Here is a 20,818-nt window from a genome sequence, read left to right on the forward strand (position 1 = left end):
GTCACTTTTGGCCTAAGGAAAGAAAGACATCCAATCCAACACGTTTTGGGGCTGGATTCGGACTGCAACTCTGTGCCAACTTGCAACAGCTGCCACGACCACATCCGGACTCCATTTTGAGCGTTCAATTACTCCTTGAAATCCTTATGAAGTCTATTTTCATATGGATCTGAACTCATGTCTACATCTTATTTGAGGCGGCTGCAATCATCGAAATACCACCGAGAGGTTTTCTGTCCAAAGGTGCTGTGTCGCCTTATTTTGGCCCAATGGGCCGTGTATCAAGTTGGGTCCATTAGGGACATGTCCTAGGGTTGAAGCATGACCCCAACACCCCCCGGTCATCTTCCTAGGTATTAATAAGGGTTAGAGCCACCACAAACATATTGGGTTTTGTTTTGTTGAAAGTTTAGCCATTGCTACTTCCTTGTAGACGCGTGTGTCGACTAGACCATCTGTTCTACTCGATTCAGAACCCCAACTTTGTGAGTTCAGATTTGTTTCCATCTCTATATTTGCAATTGAGTTGCTTGTTATACTTGTTCTTGCTTGTTCCTCGATTGCTTGTAGAAATTACCCTAGTGGTTTGGTTGATCGTGCACCACAAGATCGCGGCAACCATTGGAGGTGGTGTATCGGTTGCTAAGGCGCAGCTTGGAAGGCTGTAGTCGGACCGTGAACGTCGTCTCCATCGACCAATCGAGTTATCCCACGCCTCTCATTGAAAGATCAGGAATCAACCCTAGCGGGTTCATATCACAGGGTGTGGTGGAGGTGGTGGTCGGCGGGTGTGGTGGTGGCCGGCGGGTGTGGTGGTGGCCGACGGGTGGTGGTGGCGGCGGCGGGCATGGCGGCGGGGAGGCAAGGTACGGTGGCCGGTGAGAGGCACGGGTGCAAGGCACAGCGACAGCGTCGACGGCAGGAGGCAAGGCACGGCGGCATGGGAGGTGGTGCCGGCGGAGCTAGCGGTGGTGGCGGCTGGCAGTGGTGGCGGTGGCGGAGCTGGCGGCGGCGGAGCAGGATGTGGTGGTGGCGGAGGATGTTTTTTTTATTTTTTTAAAAAATTGGTTGCCGAGTGTTTTCTCGGCACTCGGCAAAGACTTTGTCGAGTGCCCGACACAAAACACTCGGCAACTCAGTGTTTGCCGACTGAAAGTTTGCCATGTGCCGTTTGCCGAGTGTTACACTCAGCAAACGGTTCGCCGAGTGTTTTTTGCCCTTCGCTTCCTGGCACTCGGCAATTTCCCTATCTCCGGTAGTGTGTATGCCCGTGCGTTGCTACGAGATAATTTTCAACATAATAAGAACATGAAAAAACATGTTGTTTTGAGATCACCGGATTCTATAATTTAGTATTCTACTTGATCTTAGTAACGTGTTGCTTTGAGCCATGGTGAGTGGACGGATGGACGTGGCATTCCCAAGTGTTATTATGAAATAAATGGCCTTGAATTGTTAGAGGGTAAATCCTAAGAAATCTGTGATCTATCATCCGGTGGCGGTGCATTCTACTGGGAAGTAACTACCAGTTGCTGGTTCAAGAGAAATGATGTAAGCATGGACAGGTGAAGTGATAATTGCCATACAACTTAGATTCTCAATCGGCAGACATACTTCACCTTGGAAAATAGTTAATATTTCCATTCCTCGTGGCAGGGAGATTGGTCCTCACAACACATGCTAGCTTTTTATTTTCAGAGTATGAGAGTGGGTTATGGTGATAAGATTGTCAAATTCAACTCGATAGCATATTCAGATAAGGTGTAAGGTATAAATCAAGCACTTTGCAGTATTGAAGGGATGATTCATTGTCCAATACACATTCCTTTGGACTCAACAATTGTCATTCAATGGACTGCCTTCAAAACTATCATCACTTATATTACAGGACAGAACTGATTTATTTTGATTTCCCTTAATTAGGATGTCCTTCACCAAGAGATTATTGGTTAGCAATCAAATGTGAAGCTAATACAGGTGAACACATTTATGAATTATGAGGAAGTTCAATCTTGGAGATGTTCAGAGCTAAAGCCCTAATTACTCTCAAAAACTATCATGAGCATCTTGATATACTCTGCTGTCAAAGGAGCTTTTCATATTGCTCCCCCTTACTATAAGATAGCACTTACTTTTAGCATAGCAGAAATACATCCAAAAGTTGATAAGATATTAGAACTGTATAGTAACTATATTCTTCATTCTGTACCATTTTCCTTGTACCATGTCCCTTGAAAGGGATTTCTTCCGCTGAAGAGAAAAGGTGAAACTGAAAAGGAAATTAGCTTTTGTGCCATTTTCTTTTGTGTAACAAAATCTCTAGATCAAGAAAAAGTGGAATGATCGATGCAAATTTTGCCAAAGATAAAGGATGCTTAGTCTTGTTGGATCAGGGGAGGATGCATGCTACAGAAACTTCATGACTCCATAAATAGCCGAGATTAAATCCTTGGCTAATTAAAAGTGCTTCTTGGATGACAAAAAAACTGATAGGAGGGTAGTAGGGAAACATGCACGCAGGAGCAATCAACCAAGTTAAAAATGTGCACATAGTCATTTTATCGAACACCTATATGGCATTCAAAACACAACCTCCTGATGAATAGCATGGATGCCCAATCATAATGAAAAAGGTCCTGCAAAGATAAAGGATAGGCAGGTTGTGGTCCAATAATGAAGATTGGGATGTAGCGGTATCGGGATTATTTAGGGAGGAAGAGATGCTACTGGCCGTTCATTATAGATCACCGTTTGTGTTGGCAATGGCTCTCTGAATCACCGTTTTCTACTGGAGTCGATTGAAGGAGATGACATGCTGGCCTGGTGGATGAACGACTTACCATGTCGTGAGGCAGAAGACAACGCCTGACTGCTGCTCCCGCCAGCGCAGTCTGATTAGCTTGAGTGTTCGGATTGGTGGAGGTGATGGTGTGGATCGCCGGCGTCGCTGGTTCCTTGAGGGAGAGGCAACAGTCACAGGAAAATTCGCGCCGGTGTCGCTGGTTCTTGAGGCCGAGGCGGGGTGAGCTAACGATTGTAGGAAAGATTGCGCCAGCGTCGCTGAATCGGTGAGGGTGTTGACTGTTGAGGGCTCGACTCCGAGCGGACAACCGGCGGTCGCACGGGAGATCACGGAACACTCTTTTTTCGCAGGACAGCGCGAACGTGACCGGGAATTCCGGAGGCGAGGGTACGTGAACTGAGATCGAACGTCTGGAATCGATCGATGGCAGGACGACTCACAACGAGGATGACGGTTCGCAGGTGTCGGTCTGGTGCCGAAACAATTGTCGCCTAAACACCCTTATTACGTTCTTCCCTGTGATCGTACCCATCCTATTCACTGTAGGGCGATGGATCAGAGACGCCCTGAAGGGACCATGACACCCTAAGAGAGGGTGAATTAGGTGTTCTAAATACTAAGGCTTTAAGCACATATATAAAAATCTATTTCAATTTCTATCTAGATGTGCACTAGGTTTTTCTATGCGTTGCTATATCTATCGCAAAAGAGTTTTACACCCTAGGTTCCAATCCTGCAAACTACACATGACAATTCTAGGAAAGGTAGACGCGGAATGTAAGTGCAATAAGAAATGCGGAAGGTAAATGAGGTAGAGAAGGCAAACTCCCGGCATGGCAACACGATGATTTTTTACCGAGGTATCGGAAAACAAAACTTTCCACCAATCCTCGTTGTTGGAGCCCCTCTCAAAGGGAATGCCCGCGCAAGGGCTGCCGATGAGCCTTCCACACACGCAAGTGGATCTCCGCCTAACCTCTCCCGGATGCTCTTGCTGCTCTTCATTTGGTAGAGCTTCGACAAAATGCTTAGGGCCTCTCCTCCCTATCACAAGCAACGGCGGCCACTTCACAAATGCGGTTGGAGGATCTCGCAAGACTTACAAGCTCCGGACTTACAACTCTTGGTGCGTGCAACCACCGATACAAAGGAGATGTGCAAACCTCGCCTAACTCTAGACTAAACCCTAAAGTAATGTGCTAATAGGACCATTTTCCTTACACGCCCCGATCACCGAGGTGCTCAACCACTCAACAATCCCCCTCTCTTGATGATCCCAATATATAAAAAGCTTATGGTACAATTGCCTCTCTTGCTGATCCCCATTTGTACCATGTCACTAAGTAGAAAACTGAGTATTAGTCCCGGTTGGAAAGTTGCAAATCTCTCGAAAAACTATCCGGGATAAAGCAATCGGGACAAAAGGGGGTGTCTTTTATCCCGGGTCCCTCAACCGGGACTAAATGGTTTTGCAAAAAATTTAAAAAATAAATAAATTCCCGGGGGGTCCCGGGGAGGCCTCCCCACACGCGCACGTCGCAAATCACAAGTCACGCGATTTTCACGCGAAATATGCACCCCTTTTATCCCGGTTGGTATTACAAACCAGGATAAAAGGGTCCGAAGGATTTAGTTTTGTCCCAGCCACACGTGGGGGACCCTTTTATCCCGGTTGGAAACACCTTTTATCCCGGTTGGTACTACAAATCGGGATAAAAGGATCCGAGGGCTTTAGTTCTTTTTCAGCCATCCGTGAGGGACCCTTTTATCCCGGTTGGAGTTTTCAACCGGGATAAAAGGCCCCATTTTATCCTGGTTGGTGTCGTGAGTTTTAGTCCCAAGTGGTAACACCAACCGGGATTAAAAGGGTGACCTTTAGTCCCAGTTATTCTTACCACCCGAGACAAAAGGGTCTCCCACGGGTAACTGATTTTTTCACCCGGGACTAAAGGGTCCCCCACAGGTGGCTGATTTTTGAACCGGTACAAAAGGTGATTTTTAGTTCCATTTGCAAATACCAATCGGGATTAATGCTCCGCGCACCCCCTTTTATACCGGGCCTACTTTAAACCGGGATTAAAAGGGGGCGCATCGAAAGTCAGTTCTCAACTAGTGTGTAGATGTATAAAAGTACAGGGATCACCACCCACGCGCGACTATCCTCTATCGGGGAGGAAATGACGCAGTTCCTACCGCAGCCACGAATGTGCTGCGCTGCCTGTGACAACCTCCGCCTCCTCTGCGTAGCCTCCTACCGCATGCATGAGCATGCTGAGCCGCTGCCTAGCGTCGCCAAGAACATGTTGCGCTGGTTTAGACGCCAAAGAGGCCGCACACACGGGTGTGCTGTTGGAGTCTTGGAAACCAGGAGCAGCTTGTGGCCATCGAGGAGCTCGCTGTTTTTCTTGCCTTGTGATTCTGCGCAACAATGCGAATGCGTATGTGATCCTTTTTTGCTTGCTGATAATGAAATCACTTATTGGTGCTGGTTGGTTTGAGATATTTAAGATGCTCCTACTATATTACAGATTGATGTCTGGGTACTGAATCAGCTTCTTTACTGAAACTATATATTATTAAATCAGCTTGGCCCTGTTCGCTTCAGCTTATAAGCCGGCTGAAAAGCTGAAACGGCTGATTTGTTGTGAGAGGAAAATACTGTTTGGTGGCTGATATGGGTCATGCAAGTCAGATTCTTTTCCTTTGCTTCAACCACTGAGCTCAATACCCGAGTAAGTTTTCCTTGCATCATTTTCCTATTACCATTGGTTTCATATCTCTGTAATTTTAGTCAATTTAATTGATTAAGACTTGATACAAGCTGAAATATTAAGGCTTAAAAGATTGAGAAAAAGCAGGATTTTATCATTGTTGATATATTTTGTTTTGATATAGGCTGGGCTGTTCCGTCCTGCAGTTAATTTAGTACAAGAATCATTGTTGGTCTAATTCGGCATGATATGGGCTGGAATGTTCATCCCTGCAGTTAATTTAGTACAAGAAAACACCACCAAGTAGCTGCTACGGCAGTGTCTTACGGCTTAAGGTTTGTTCTAAAATCATTTCTGCCCATCACCTTTCTCCTATATTTAGCTACTGGTTGTTAATTTAAAGAGTTCACTGTTCACTTAAAGGACTTCAGTGGTTAGCATTGGAAATTATGAGGCAGGCTGCAATGTTATAAAAAGTTCAGAAGTCGTACTATTTGACATTCAGGTTTTGCACCCTAGAGGCTTGCATGATGCACGTGGGCTACATGTAGTTTCATTGTATCATCGGATCACAATCTCTCTACTTCTGATTTGTTTGATTTCAGTTCAGGCTGGCAACAGTTGTGGGCGTGTGGTATACCTATCTGGTGTTAATCAGGTTCTCAAGAATGTCATTATGCTGCTGCTCTCTTGAGTCCTGGAATTTCATACAAAAAAAATTCATGTCTGCTAGTTGCTTGGTCGAAGCAGAGTGATGGTCGAGAGCTACTATACAGGACTTATATGTTCAATTGTGCATTATAGAAGAATAAGTAGAAATGGATCTAATTTGTGCACTGGCACACTGGATATTTGAAGAAAAGTTGACCCATCCTTGGACTGTGGGTTGGAGTTTGCAAATATGTTTTGACTTCACAAATCTTGTTTGATTATTTGAGGTTAACACCCTGGCACCAGTAAAAAGATAATAGTGATTGTGCTACGATGGTTATTTGAAGAAATGTTTGCTTGGATTCAAAATCTTCAAGGAGGATTAAATAAAGAGAATTGTGGTTCAACTGTTGGGTACAATGATTTCGGTGCTGTTTCAGTTATATGATATATTTCCTTTGACCTTTGCTTGTCCTCGTATTGTTTTCTTTCTTCATTTCAGTTGGATCTGGCAACTGGACATAGATGACGCAGTATTCTTAGTTGTTGCAGTTTTCTTGTAGTGTAGGGAATGCAAGAGACCTATGTATAGTTATTCATCACTTATCATGTGGAACTTTGGTGTGTAATCAACTTTTGTAATGAGATGGGAGAAATCAACAACAAATTGCATTTTGAGAATAAATCAAATTAGTATAGTCTTTGTTGGCAGTAGCAACGCACGGGCACATACTAGTGGAAAACATAATTTGGATTTCGGAGCTAGGAGATATTGCCCCCAAAATGCATGCTGCGCAGAGAAGTCCAAAACCAGACAGATTATCTTGCCACGCCATTTTGGGATCTTAATTTCATTTCCAAGGCAAGTCATGAATACCAAAGTTGTAGATCTTTTGGTGCTACAAAACTTAGGCACCGAATTTGCATTATTTAGAGTTCAGATGTGGGAGATATGATGTCCGAAAGGAAGGGCTGCGAAAAAGGAAAGTCTGGACGAATTAGATCTCGTGGAAATCAAGTTCTGCTTAATCCTCAAGCAAAGGGCTCATACTAAGATAGGTGGAGCACACCCCAAGGGTACTTAAGGGTATCAACATGACCCCCTTGGCATGCTCAAATCTATTCACCAAAAGTCGGCGAAATAGAGGAACACACACCATAGGGAGTTGAGGGCCGCTGCAAGTCCTCGAAGTTGCCTAGAAGATGGCTTAGGCTAGACCCTAGCCACCATGGTCGTCCCTGCATGGCGAAGCCATGGTGGAGTTCCAAAGCCTGGCCTTGAATTTTTCGAGGCATATGTACATTCAATGGTGATATCAATATGTTCTTGTCTCTAGTTTGATCTACTATGGTTCATTCTTATTTAGTTGATTCAGTTTGTTAAGTTACATAGAAAATCCAAGCCAGTTAGTTGTCGATCCACAGATCGATAAACCTTGGATGGAATACTCTAAGAGAAAAGTTACAACTAATATATGCGCTTGAGGTTCATAAATTGGCACGCTAGCTACTGCCAACAATAGCTTATCCATCTACCACAAGATAGATATGAACCCCCCATGTACCCAGTTCAGCAGCATCAACATCTTAGAAAGGAAAAAAAAATCAATATCTTGCTAAAAAATAATAGTGTCATCTGCATATTGCAAAATAGACAAGCCATTTTCTACTAAATGTGGTACAACCCCATTCTCTTGCACGTCTTCCTTAGCCCTAGCAATGATGAGAGCCAACATGTCACCACTATATTAAATAGTATAAGTGAGAGTGGATCAACTTGTCGGCGCCCCTCTCTATTCTGGAAATATGAATCCATTTACTCATTTACCTTTATCCCCACATTTCCCCCTTTGGTAAATGCTTCTATCCATTTTCACCAAGTGTTAGAGAAGCCTTTCATTCTTAAAGTATGTTGTAAAAAACCGCACTTCACTTTATCATATACTTTCTCAAAAATCAATCTTGAAAATAATACCATCCTACTATTTTTTTTATGTGTCATTCATGTAAAGTCTCATGTAAGATATCATCTGTTATATTTCTTCACGGAAGAACAGTTTGTGAAGGTCTCATAATTGTTTGAGCTATTTTCATGATTCTATTTGTAGCCACTTCGTTAAAAATCTTGAAGCTAACATTCAACAAACATATTGATCTATATAGTTGAATTTACTTCGCATCACTACTATCAAAATAGTAAGATTATTGTTCCGAAGTTTAAGCTATGGAGAGGCAGGGTGCCATTGTGGAAATCCTCAAATGATGCCGTCAAGCCATCTTTGATAGCGTGCAAGAAGATTTGATAAAACTCAAGAGGAAATTGTCTATGCGCGCACAAGATGTTTTAGTTTTGTTATTTCCACATTGTGGATCCTGGCATGATCAAATGACGCTAACAAAAACGGTGACAAAATTTCATAAAAAATACACTTGTTCTTTATATATATTTTTGCACCTAGTATATGTCTACCTTGAAAATGTCAATCTTTGTTTTGACCCCTACGTACATGACACGTCTGAATTTGTTCAAATTAATTTGACGCGGGTTGAACGTCCAACGGGGGCAATGGCCCCCAGCCCACCACAACTGCTAGCAAATAGCAACGTTGTATACCAGAATGTCGCACACAGCATGACAGGCCATCGCCAGCTAGCAGAGTGCATGTTCAGTTGTATTGATATGATGCAGTATATGTATAAGCTGAATAGGCAAATTAACTGAACAAAATGGCAGTAGATAAACAGATGTGAAGGTAGGATGTACCAGTGTAGAAAAGAAGAGCAGTATCGTACCTGATCGATATCGCTGGCGTCGTAGCCGGGGTACATGTGCCGGGGAGGACGCGGAGGATCCAGACGGCGGGATCTGTACACGAGCGGCTGCCTCTTCTTCTCCGGCAAGTTGTGCGGCCATGGCGCGTCGAACGGCAGCGGCCGCGCCTATCGACCGACCCTGCACTCTGCTGATCCCCGCGCTGGTTCGGAGGGTTACTTGCACTCCGGCGTTATCAAGGCTAGGTTCTTGGGGAGCAGCCGCGACGGAGCTGCCTAAGGCTGCAGTGCGGAGGACGGCGGCAGGCAGGTTCCGAAAGAGTGGTGAGGAGAACAATCTGGGAGGAGGGGTAACAGGTGATTGCGGCGGCTTGGAACGGGTGGCGAAGAGTCAACGGCGGTGGAGGTGGGCGACGAGAACACGGCGAGCTGCGATTTTGCCCCTGGATGATAAGGACAAGTAATTGGTGTAGTTTAATAGGCGGTCCCATGCATTGACACGTAATCTTGAGACGATTCAACAGGTAACCTGTACAATGGGTTGTCCTATAAGTTGTCTGATAGTGGTATATAATTTCTTAATTTGTGCATAAGAAAAATAAAATATTATGAGTTGCATGGCAACAATAACTCGTACAGTGGTTATTAAGTTGTCTCGTAATCCTACAATTTAGCTTATGAGGTAGTTGTTTCGCGAAGCAACGACCTCTTTCTCTCTCCTCGCTCTCTCTCCTCCACATCATCAAAAATCCTACACACTGCATGAGACGACTAAAAAACCGCTGATGTGTAGCAATGTACTTGCCATAAGACGGGAGACTTGTGGAGGTGCGGTGCGTGGAACGCACAGATACGGTTCGGTGGGGATTGGATGGACGGGAATGAACGGCAACTGTTGCGTGAACAGTCCTACAGTAGCATCGGCAGGGCCGTGAGATGCGCTATCCAGCGGCTCGGACGGAGGTACGGTACTGTACGTAGCAGGTAAAGTGTTCTCAGGAACTAAAGATTTGATATGATACATCCGGGTTTATCCAAAACACAAAATCCTTTGGCCCCACTCCGGACGCGGACGACGTGGCCCTCTCCATCGCCGCAACTGCCGCCCACCCTGCTCCTCTTCCCAAGACGCGGTCTATGCACCATCACCCCCTCCATCAAACCACCATCCCGTAAAGCAGTCTCTAGCCTTCCAACACCGCGCCCACCATCCAAACCACGCGTCCCTTCCTCTCCTCCACGCCATCTCACGCCGCCGCGATGCCGCCGGCCACCGCGCCGGCGAGCCCCGCCCCGGTACATCCATCCCGCGTGCGTGTCCTCCAACCGGGAGGGGGCCGTACGACGGGGCCAGTGGTGTACTGGATGCTGCGGGACCAGCGTCTTGCGGACAACTGGGCCCTCCTCCACGCCGCCGGCCTCGCCGCTGCGTCCGCCCCCGCGGCTCCCATCGCCATCGCCTTCGCTCTGTTCCCGCGTCCCTTCCTCCTCGGCGCGCGCCGCCGCCAGCTGGGGTTCCTCCTCCGCGGCCTCCAGCGCCTCGCCGCCGACGCGCGCGCCCGAGGCCTCCCGTTCTTTCTCCTCGAGGGCGGGCCTGCGGAGGTGCCGGCGTTGGTTCGGCGGCTCGGAGCATCCGCGCTCGTTGCCGACTTCTCGCCGCTGCGGCAGGTGCGGGAGGCACTGGACGCCGTCGCCAGCGAGCTGCAGCGCGACGCCGCCGACATGGCCGTGCACCAGGTGGGTGCACTGGAATCCCTCCCTTGAAAGTCTTTTCTTTTTTGGGGAGATGGAATCCCTCGAACGTTGGAATGGGCTGATACGTGGTCAAAATGCTGTGGCGTTCATGCAGGTGGACGCACACAACGTGGTGCCCGTCTGGGCGGCGTCGGGGAAGCTGGAGTACTCGGCCAAAACCTTCAGAGGCAAGGTGAGCAAGGTGATGGACGAGTACCTGGTGGAGTACCCCGAGTTGCCGGCGTTGATGCCATGGGATGGTGAGCAGTCGGAGGATATTTACTGGGATGCGCTGATCGACAGGGTTTGCAGGTGCGGCAGGGTTTTTGCAGTGAAGGGTGACACTTTCGCCTGGAAAGTATATTAGCAATTTAGCATTGATAATGAGGGTTATATATTTCTGCACTCATGGAATAGTGAGGCGGAGAATGTGCCAGAGATTGATTGGTGTGAGCCGGGGGAGGCAGCAGCGCTGGAGGTGCTTCTGGGGAGTAAGGACGGGTTCTTGACAAAGAGGATCAAGAACTATGACATGGGCCGGAATGATCCTACAAAGCCACATGCATTGTCGTGTCTTTCGCCATACTTGCATTTTGGGCACATTTCAGCACAGCGGTGTGCTCTGGAGGCAAGAAAACGCCGCCAACTTAGTCCAAAGGTGTGCTTGCCAAAAACCATATTAAATTGCTAGCATCTTTCTAGGACCCAGGCCGCAAACCTGAACATCACTGATAGAGCTTAATCCATCTGTCTCACAGTGAACTAATAGCATTATGAAATACCTCATCTTTCGTTGCAGTCAGTGGATGCATTCTTGGAGGAACTGCTAATAAGGAGGGAACTAGCTGACAACTTCTGCTATTACCAGCCTCACTATGATTCACTGGCTGGTGCATGGGAGTGGGCTAGAAAAACATTGATGGATCACGCCTCTGATAAAAGAGAGCATATCTATACGTGAGCAAGTCATATGAGCTTATTCCATTTATCTGCTTGCCATGATTAAGGAAAAAGGCTCATGTTTGCTGTGGTTATTTGTTCACTGGCATTTTGTTTTGGCTTACAGGAGGGAGCAGCTCGAGAATGCAAAAACATCTGATCCTGTATGTATTAGTATTTTCCTTGTACTCTACTACAGATGTTGAATTCATTCCGATCTACTTCCTGATTGGATCATCTGTTCTTGATTTTCCAACTTTTATCAGCTGTGGAATGCATCGCAGTTGGAGATGGTGCACCATGGAAAAATGCATGGATTCATGCGGTAACATAATTGGTCATGGTTTAGCCCATTTATGTGTTGTTTGTTTATTTTTGTGCTGATAGGGCGGTGTTCAAATTGCCTGATTGTCATGTCATCTTGCTGGACAAATAAAGAAATGAGCATTATTTCGGCTTTGTTTATCTACTCTGTAGTAGAATTAGCACATAATGCAGTCAAATATCAATGTCCTTGCCTCCATTAGCTAATAGGCCTTACAAAAATAGCTGATTGGTGACAATTGCATGTGTTACGTTTTCTCATTTTGTATTCATAGTGCTTGTTTAGTTCAAACTTCAAATACAGCTGAATAAATCAAGGTTTCTGTTCCTATTTCAACATTATATTCCTTCAATTATAGTTGACGTAAGTGTGGGTTAGCTTACAATGATTTTTGTAATACTTGATTTGTACCAAGTTATTCACCAAGATTTGTGTTGATTCGGTTGGAGTTAACTATTAGCAACCTTTTGTATATATGTTCTTGATAACAGAAAGCAATCCACATTGTTTATATGCCATTTTCTCGCAACAAAGCTTTGTTTCTGTATTGTTGATGCTTTATTTCTTCATTGATATTCTCTGTATAAGAGATTAGTTTGTGTTGATACAGTATTTTTCTGCAGAATGTATTGGGCCAAAAAGATTCTAGAATGGACCAGTGGACCTGAAGAAGCACTTTCAGTAGCAATATATTTGAATGACAAGGTAAATTTGTAAGAATGTTTGAGGTGCCCATAGAGTTGTACCATTCTATTTTTTTTCCTTGTTCATGGAAACTTGCCTTTATTCACCAATGCAAGAAATTATGGGGTAGACAGAAACTTGCTGTACTTGTGTGTAGGGTTATAAAAATTACAGATAAGATTGCTTTGCAAGAACCTGCAATTGACAAAAACTGTTATTGTAATAATTCCTACCCCTCCGTTTTTATTTGTAAGGCATACACGTATATCAAGATTCAAACTTTACAGTATTTGACGAATAATTTAACTATCATTTTTTTATTTTTATAATGTAAATTTTATATGGTTGGATTCATAATCAAATATGCTCTACATAACAATAAATAATATAATATAATATAAATGAATGGTTAAAGTGTAATTTGGAAGAACGTGCCCAGTCATACCCCTTTGATATCAATTACACTCTCTTTGGGAGTGTTTGGTTTGAGGAATGGGTTGATCCATCATCTTCTCACTCTGTCACTTTTTTTGCTTGGTTTGTGGAATGGAATGGAATGGGCTGGTCCATCGCCACCATACACCTCTTATAAGTCAGTAATTACTATAAGCATGAGAGATGGAGTCATCCCACCAAAATTCTTAGGATAGACTCATGATGGATGAGGTGGTCCCTCAAACCAAACACCCCATTCATTACCACTTAAAGTATACTTTCAGCTGCCACATTTAGGGTGCGTTTGGTAGAGCTCCCAGAGCTGATTCTCTGTTGATTCCAGCAGGAGCTCTGCCAAACAGTTTTTCAGAGAGAAGTGATTCTTCCTTGATTATGTGAAGTGATTCTCTAAAATGAACTAAGAGGCTGGAAGCTGAAAAAAGTAGCTTCTCCTAATTCTGCAAAGTGATTCTCCATCTTGATTTTAAGAGTTTATGCTAGAGAATTGAAGAGAATCACTTTCATCCATAGAATCGCTTCTCTCGCCCATAGAGAATCAGAATCATATGGAGCTCTACCTAATAGGCCCTTAGGAGCATAAAAGTTTGAAAATTTACTGTTTCTGTAAGCTTCTGATTCCTGAAGTTGTTCTAGTCCAAATTCTGCACCTTTGCCCCCTTGTGATTTGATGATTTTAGCATGCCAAAATCACAAAGGAGTTTTAGTCTCAGGTGCAGTTAAGATTGTTGTTTGTAGTACTACTACATATGCTGAGAGAAAAGATGGTATCAGTTCTAACAATGAATAGAATCAGCATTCTTTTGGAAGTAAGGTGTACCTGACCTTACTGCTGTTTATCACAAAAGAGTTAGTCTCAGATGTATAGCTTGAAGATATACCCATACTGCACATACCTGCTGTTCTCATTTCCTCAGTGAATAGATTTGATTTTGTTATAGCAGTTTGCCTTAAGGTATTCAAGTTGTTTTGAAGTATGTTATATGATAGGCTAACAAATTAGTCTTTTGCAGTATCATATAGATGGCAGGGACCCCAATGGCTATGTTGGTTGCATGTGGTCTATATGTGGCCTCCACGATCAGGTTGGTGAACTTGGGTGGGTTAGTTCATAAGAGAGACAGCAAAATCTTTGAGTTGCTTTTCACAAGCACAAAAATATATTATGTAATTCCATATTAGTCACTTAAAGCTTACAAGTTATTCTGCACTCCTATTTTTTCAGGGTTGGAAGGAGCGTCCAGTATTTGGAAAGATACGTTACATGAATTATGCTGGTTGCAAGAGAAAATTCAACGTTGATGCTTACATTTCATATGTTAAAAGATTGGTTGCTCAGGCCAAGAAGAGGAAGGCCGAGGAATCTCCAGATACAGGGAAGGTCAAAGCGTCCAGAGTCTGAGGCGATTAAGCAGTTGAACATGTCTAAAACTTCTATATAATTCGAATTTGGCTGGTAGATATTAACATGGCAACCGAAGAGTTGCTAAGTAGTAATAAGTAGAGAGACATTTTGCAAGGGTTTATGCTCACTGATATTCTTATGACTTCTGATGATTGAAACTTAATTAGCATTAACTAAGACCGGTCAAATTCAAGTGTATGCGATTGTTAACATTGTTACTGATTTGAATGTTAGCTAGTGTTGTACTTTTGGACAACAGATGTGACATTGCTAAATTGAAGAGGGAGATGCATTATGGAAAACTTGTACCTTGGGTTCTCGTAGAGAATGCCATCATTTAATACATTTTTTTTTGAACTTGTATCGTTAGTATGGAACTTCATTTCCTGATCCGAAATTTGTGAAGATGGATTTGATAGGAGTGCTTTATTTCCTCAAAAGTATGTAGGTTTTTTAGTTCCAGGTTAGTGTTTAAATTTATTGAAGGGATCGTAACACTCACAATTTCTACATAGGTGTGAACTAGGTTTCTACATAGGTGTGAACTAGGTTTTCTATTTGTTATCTAACCTATTGTTGTTATCTCTACTATAAAAGAGTTTTGCATTCTATGTTCCAATCATGTAAACTACACATGGTAATTATAGAAAAAGTAAATACAGGATGTAAGTGTAGTAAAAAATACGAAAGGTAGATGAGTTAGAGAAGGCAAACTCCTGCCATGACGATTTTTACTTACGTATCGGAAAGCAAAGCTTTCAACTAGTCGTCGTTGTTGAAGCCCCTCTCAAGGTATTGCCCGCACAAGGTATAAGCTCCCCGGTCAAGTAGCCGATGGGCCTTCCCCACGTGCAAGTGGGTCTCCATCTAACCTCTTCCTGATGCTCCTCCCTTCCACATGCACCGGCGGCCACTCCAAAAACGCGGTTGAAGGATCTCGTAAGACTTACGAGCTCCGGATTTACAACTATCGGTGCGCGCAAGCACAGATAACAAAGACTTGTGCAAACCTCACCTACCTCTAGGCTAATCCCTAAAGCAATAGCACTAATCAAGACTAGCCTTATGCTAATTATCTTAATCTTCTCATGAGCACTTTGGTGGATAAAGTACTTGTCTATATGTGGCATACAAGCTTACAGCTTGTCCAAGCTCTAACACACTTTAAATGGTCGAGCAATGGGACGTATATAGTCTCAACCCCCAAAACTTACCGTTGCTCCTCAGTGTACACCAACTAATTCAGTGCAGCTCAGTGTACACCACCACCGAATGAATCGGTGGTCCAACTTCAGGTAGTCGTTGAGCCGCTGTCACCCGAGCCCTACATGTATCACCGACCGATTCGATGATATGTGAAGGGCATCACCGAATCATTCGGTGACCCCTGAGCCGTAGTCTTCTCTGTCTTCAAGCACTGTCTGATTCGCTGGTGAGAGATATGGGTACCTCATGGGTCCCTATCGACTAGGATACTGACAAGTAGGCTCGCCCGACTAGGGTGTGCGAACTGACAACATGAAGATACTAAGAATACACGTCAAGGCAACCGGACGGTTCAAATCAGTTCGGATATTGTAGGTGTCCAACTCAGATTACTTTCCATGTAACTACCGAGTAGATTAGATTTAAACCGACTTGTAACCCTAGGTCGTCAGCCTATATAAGGCGGCCAAGGGAGTCTCCCAAGGGCAATCCAACACACCGAATCTCTCAAGCAATACAAGCCACCAAGCATATAGTACGTAGGGTATCCTCTCCGGAGGCTCGAACCTGTCTAAAACCCCCGTGTCCCTTGTGTTCTTGCTATCACTTTTGTGTTCTTGCTATCACTTTCGAGTTCTTTGTTTCACAATCGCCTCCACGTACAAATGAACTACTTGGGTAACCCCTGGTAGACTGCCGGGCTTATAAATCTGACGGTTGACGCGCCAGGTAGGGGTGATTGTGAGATCCTCCCCGGCGAGCTCGATGGCATTTCGTCCCGACGTCATCTTCCCCGAGAGCACGAAGAACTTTTTCGCGCTCGCCCACCCACCCATGCTGTACCAAACCCGCAGCGCCCATCTATCGACGGAACAACCTTGCCGTGAGAGAGGGCAAGAAAGTGACAGATGGAGGCGGCGGCGGCGGCCGGCCGGCGTGCAGCCTGGCTCCTCGATGCCCCGGATCGCCACGCAGGTGGAGATGGCGGAGGCCCGGGTGCCGCTCGCCTACCACGACCAGTGCGCACACCTCCTCATCCCGCTCAACAATCGGTGCATCGCCGAGTTCTACTTCCCTGGAAGTGCGATCCCGAGCACGTGATTGAGTCAGGATTCTGGATTGAAAAGCACGCGCAAAAGGACCGGTCCGAGCTATTTTTGTTTGCAAGTCGAACTATAGGATCAAGGGATAGGGCATGCACGCTGGACGCTGCGTGCAGATACGGCGGAGTCGTCCTGCATTCTATTACTTTTTCTTTAATCCGGTCATGAAGTACTATTTGGTTCTTCATTCAATTAACAAGGACTAGCAATATACCCGTGCGTTGCAACGGTAAACATGGCACAAACTTAGTTGATAATTTAATTTATAATAACCCATATCAATTATTCTAAAGATTTTTAGGCTTCAAATTTGTGCATAAGTTAGGCTCATTCACGTGACGGCGCCACGCTTTGAATGGAGTCGCAAAGATGCACAACCAGAAAAACACACATCAAATCACACATACAGCAAATATGCTCTCCCCTTTGTCTAGTGGTGAGGAACAGGGTGGTCACGGACCTCTACCCCACGGCCTCCGCCGCTGCCGATGGGGCCACACCATCCGCCGGCTGCAGCGTGGCCGGAGGCAGCTCGCCCCATGGTTGCTGTGGCAGCTTGCCGGTGGCCATGGCACCAAACAAGTGCTGCTTAGTGATCACTCTGCTGAAGATAAAATAGCAAATCAGTTACACAGATGCTCATTATCATTCCAATGAATCACTCTACATTAAAGGTAGCATATCAAACTAAAGGAATAGTATTGATATATACATAAAAATTCAAACAGTTAGAGAGAATGGTATTGATACATAAATATTCTAAGAGCTACTAAAGGAATTGGCAACCGAATTTGTGTTTGATTTGCACATGATCAAAACCCATTAGCGTGCAACATCCGGCAAAACAAGAGGCCTAAAAGTCCTTGGGCGCATGCAAAAGAGTTCTGAGGTGCATGCGAGCTGTACACTGCTCTATGCCTCTATCAACTATCAACCCATCTCACTACACTGACACAATTATAACCCATAGCGAGGAGCTGAGAACAGGGTGTGTTGTGTGCATCGACGGCAGCACGTCTCCTTTAAGTGCTCCGCTCTACTACTCTTGAAGTGATCCACTCTACTACTGCGCACAATGGAGTAGAGTTAATAAACTTGTGATCCACAAATATTGCATCATGCACAATTAATGTCAGATTCATTTTCAAAATACTATTTTCACACTTGCTCTCAATGAAGAAAAGAACATATTTGGGATTTCAGCAAACAAAAAGGAAATTTAAATCAACTGCTTTGCCATTTCACAAATGATAAGCTATGGCTTATTGTATGAATTCATCCTTTTGTCTTAACCTTTATCTTAATAAAACACCAAGTAAATATGGATAAATCAATAATTGTCACCATAATTTAGTATTTATCAAGGCATTGAAACCTCACTTTTCAGGTGAAATAGACCCTCATCAGTCATCACCAATCTTGCGTGGGTCTAAGTCTAAGCACTCGTTGATCAATTCTGAAAGGAACAAGGGCATCAGAAAAAAAATATTTCCCCATTATGCATCAATTGATACACAATGAAATATAAATTCTGTTGTACTTGAAAGGTACAAGCATCTCTCACAAGATATTAGGTAGAAGCACATTTCTGACAAGATATTAAAGTTAAATGCTCTTTGTAGGTGTATTTCTGACAAGATATTGATAGCCTATGATTTTAATTATGAATACAGTCAAGAAAAACGATGAACCACTTTCCTAAACAGATAATTGAGTTTGCCAAAAGTTTTGTAATCTGCATCGTGTTTACGTTCCAAGTTCTCACAGCTGTCGTTGCATGTGCCACACCAACTTCAATTCAACAAGACCAATAAAGGCCAATCCTGCAATAGAATAATTTTTTAGTCTGTTAGTGAAGTTTTAGTATCCAAGTGGTTGATTTGAAGTGTTTCATGCAACAATCTAAATGAGTATTATTGTAGAGTTCATAGCTAGATGTGTACACATAGGGAAACAGGACTAACAAATTTATAAAAAAGTAAAACTTGGTCAAAAAAATGCTGCCTCCAGTCAACTATTTTCTTTTGAAATTAAGAATAGAATGATATTGTGTTCACCACACCAGCAACAAAAGAAATAAATTTTTTTGTTCCTTTCATGCTGTATATACTATATAGTAGCTGAAAAGTATTATCAGGTTATCTTTGTCTGACACTTGGAAACATTCATGTTGTGTATTAAAACAAGAACTCTTAATCAGATCCTAAATCATTCTCTTATCATAACATATGTTATGACAATTGTAGATAATTAGTGGTAATGGGCACTATTTCCACAGGCAAAGAGATTAAATATAAGATTTTTTTTGCAGAAGTGACAATTGATGGCACAGTAGTCCCAGAAGACACAAAACCTGATATAACCTCTAAAGAAACTGCAGTGACTCCATAGCCCTCCAGATTGAGATGAGCTAACTTGTGTAGACCTGAATTGAATAAGCCAACAATAAAACACATGAAGTAACTTGAAATGAAACCTCATTTTACTAAAACTAAAAGCAATGACTTAGTAAAACAAGTAAATAGACCTAAGAAAGCATGCGACTTTAATACTGAAACCCACCGAAAGCAATGAAACCCACCAAAAGCATAGTGCAAACCTGATTGAAATGTTGCCATCGTTGTTCACCTGAGAGAAGAAACAGAGGCTTGCTGCTGCTGCGTGCCTGCACTGCACCAAAACAATACATGTGCCCAAGAGCAAAAAACTGCAGGCGCTGATGCTCCTCCTGTCACTGCACCATATTACCTATTGAACAGAGAAATAGAGCTCTAGCAAAACCAAGCTGAGCTGCAGCTATTGCCAAGTGAAAGAAACAACACTAAAAGCCGGGGCAATGCTGATGGCCTACGTTCAGAAGTGAAGCTTCAAGAGCTTTTGAGCAAAGGCACAGAGCAGAGCTGCCAGATCAAGCTCCAAGAGCAGAAGCCAGAAATCTAAACAGCGGAAAACCAGAAATTCGACGAGGGAGCTTTTGCTGACAGAAAAATATGTGGCACCGGAACTGAGGTCCAGCGCCTCCATCTGCGTGAGCTTCGCGAAGGATGGCGGCAGGTCGCCGTCGAGACCGTTGTTGAAGAGCACCAGAAATCTGAGGTTGGACAAATCGCCAATGCAGTCAGGAAGCGCGCCGGTGAGGTTGTTGTTCACCGCGCCAAACGCCCACATCACCGAGCAGTTGCAGAGGCGGCCGGGGATGCCGCTGTGGAGCGTGTTGTTGCCGAGGTCCAGTAGCTGCAGGCTCCTCGGGTCGCCGAGCTCCGGCGGGATGCCGTCGGTGAAGTTGTTGTCGTACAGTACGAGCTGCTCGAGCTCGCCGAGGCGGCCGAGCTGCGGCGGCACGGCACCACCGAAGCGGTTCGATGTCAGGTCGAGGACCTGCAGCGTCGAGATGTTGCCAAGGAACGATGTGAGCGTGCCCCGGAGCCCGGTCTCCAGGAGCTGGATGGACGTGACGTGGCTGGCGCCGTCGCAGGCCACGCCGGTCCAGTTGCAGTGCGCCGGGAAGGCGCCACCGGCACCGGCTGCCCGCACCAGTATATGTTCCGATTCCATCTCGATGCAGCCTCTATTTCTTGATTCCGTCTCCAAGCGCGCGGCGGGCCGAATCGGCGGGTGAGGCAACCGAGAGCGAACTGTGGCCGCTGCGGAGCGGGGATCAAGAAATACCACCGAGATCGAGCGAGAACACGAACTGGAGGGACCCCATGGGCCTCCACCCTGCGTCGCCCGCAAGCCCCCGCCCCCGCCGTTGTCCCCTTCACCGGCCCTCCCCACGCCGCCGCCGCCGCTCCACGCCTCCATCGCTGAGGTCGCCGGGGAGGACCGCACCGCCGACCTCCCCGAGGAGCTCCCTCGTCTGGCGCCAGATCCGTCGCCGCCTCCAGCGCCTCCTTCGCCAAAGTGAGGAGGAGAGAGGACCTCCCTTCACACTCTCCCTCCTCCCATTCTTCACGGCCGCGGCCGAGCCCAGACGCCGCCGCGCACTCGACGCTGCGCGCCCGCGCCAATCTCCTTCGCTCTCTGTGTGAA

General features: G+C 45.1%; 2 protein-coding genes and 1 long non-coding RNA gene across 3 annotated transcripts; 1 reads left to right on the forward strand and 2 right to left on the reverse strand.

Moving 5' to 3' along the window:
- Positions 1 to 1,764: 1,764 nt before the first annotated feature.
- Positions 1,765 to 9,371, reverse strand: LOC101776872. The gene is made up of 2 exons (XR_215876.2): positions 8,959 to 9,371; positions 1,765 to 2,269 (listed from the first exon to the last, which is right to left on the reverse strand). It is a non-coding gene; the product is annotated as an uncharacterized LOC101776872 (long non-coding RNA).
- Positions 9,372 to 9,950: 579 nt separating this feature from the next.
- On the forward strand, positions 9,951 to 14,779 carry LOC101777432 (deoxyribodipyrimidine photo-lyase). The gene is made up of 9 exons (XM_004983271.4): positions 9,951 to 10,674; positions 10,787 to 10,983; positions 11,089 to 11,329; positions 11,471 to 11,628; positions 11,738 to 11,774; positions 11,877 to 11,935; positions 12,559 to 12,640; positions 14,086 to 14,157; positions 14,298 to 14,779. Exons 1-9 carry the CDS (start codon positions 10,198 to 10,200, stop codon positions 14,472 to 14,474), a joined length of 1,500 nt encoding a protein of 499 aa, XP_004983328.1. The 5' UTR covers positions 9,951 to 10,197; the 3' UTR covers positions 14,475 to 14,779.
- Positions 14,780 to 19,639: 4,860 nt separating this feature from the next.
- Positions 19,640 to 20,590, reverse strand: LOC101754883 (probable inactive leucine-rich repeat receptor kinase XIAO). Its single transcript, XM_004986632.1, has one exon. The coding sequence runs from the start codon at positions 20,588 to 20,590 to the stop codon at positions 19,640 to 19,642; it is 951 nt and encodes a 316-aa protein (XP_004986689.1).
- Between the last annotated feature and the right edge of the window lie 228 nt (positions 20,591 to 20,818).

Source organism: Setaria italica, chromosome IX (assembly GCF_000263155.2).
Source record: "Setaria italica strain Yugu1 chromosome IX, Setaria_italica_v2.0, whole genome shotgun sequence".
Classification (NCBI taxonomy): Eukaryota; Viridiplantae; Streptophyta; class Magnoliopsida; order Poales; family Poaceae; genus Setaria; species Setaria italica.

Bases quoted from the DNA above. Each gene is read 5' to 3' on its own strand.
- LOC101777432 (XM_004983271.4), top strand. From the start codon at position 10,198: ATGCCGCCGGCCACCGCGCCGGCGAGCCCCGCCCCGGTACATCCATCC. The intron at 11,330-11,470 runs GTGTGCTTGCCA...CTTTCGTTGCAG, and splicing joins GCCGCCAACTTAGTCCAAAG to TCAGTGGATGCATTCTTGGA. The intron at 11,936-12,558 runs GTAACATAATTG...ATTTTTCTGCAG, and splicing joins AAAATGCATGGATTCATGCG to AATGTATTGGGCCAAAAAGA.
- LOC101754883 (XM_004986632.1), bottom strand. From the start codon at position 20,590: ATGGAGGCGTGGAGCGGCGGCGGCGGCGTGGGGAGGGCCGGTGAAGGG.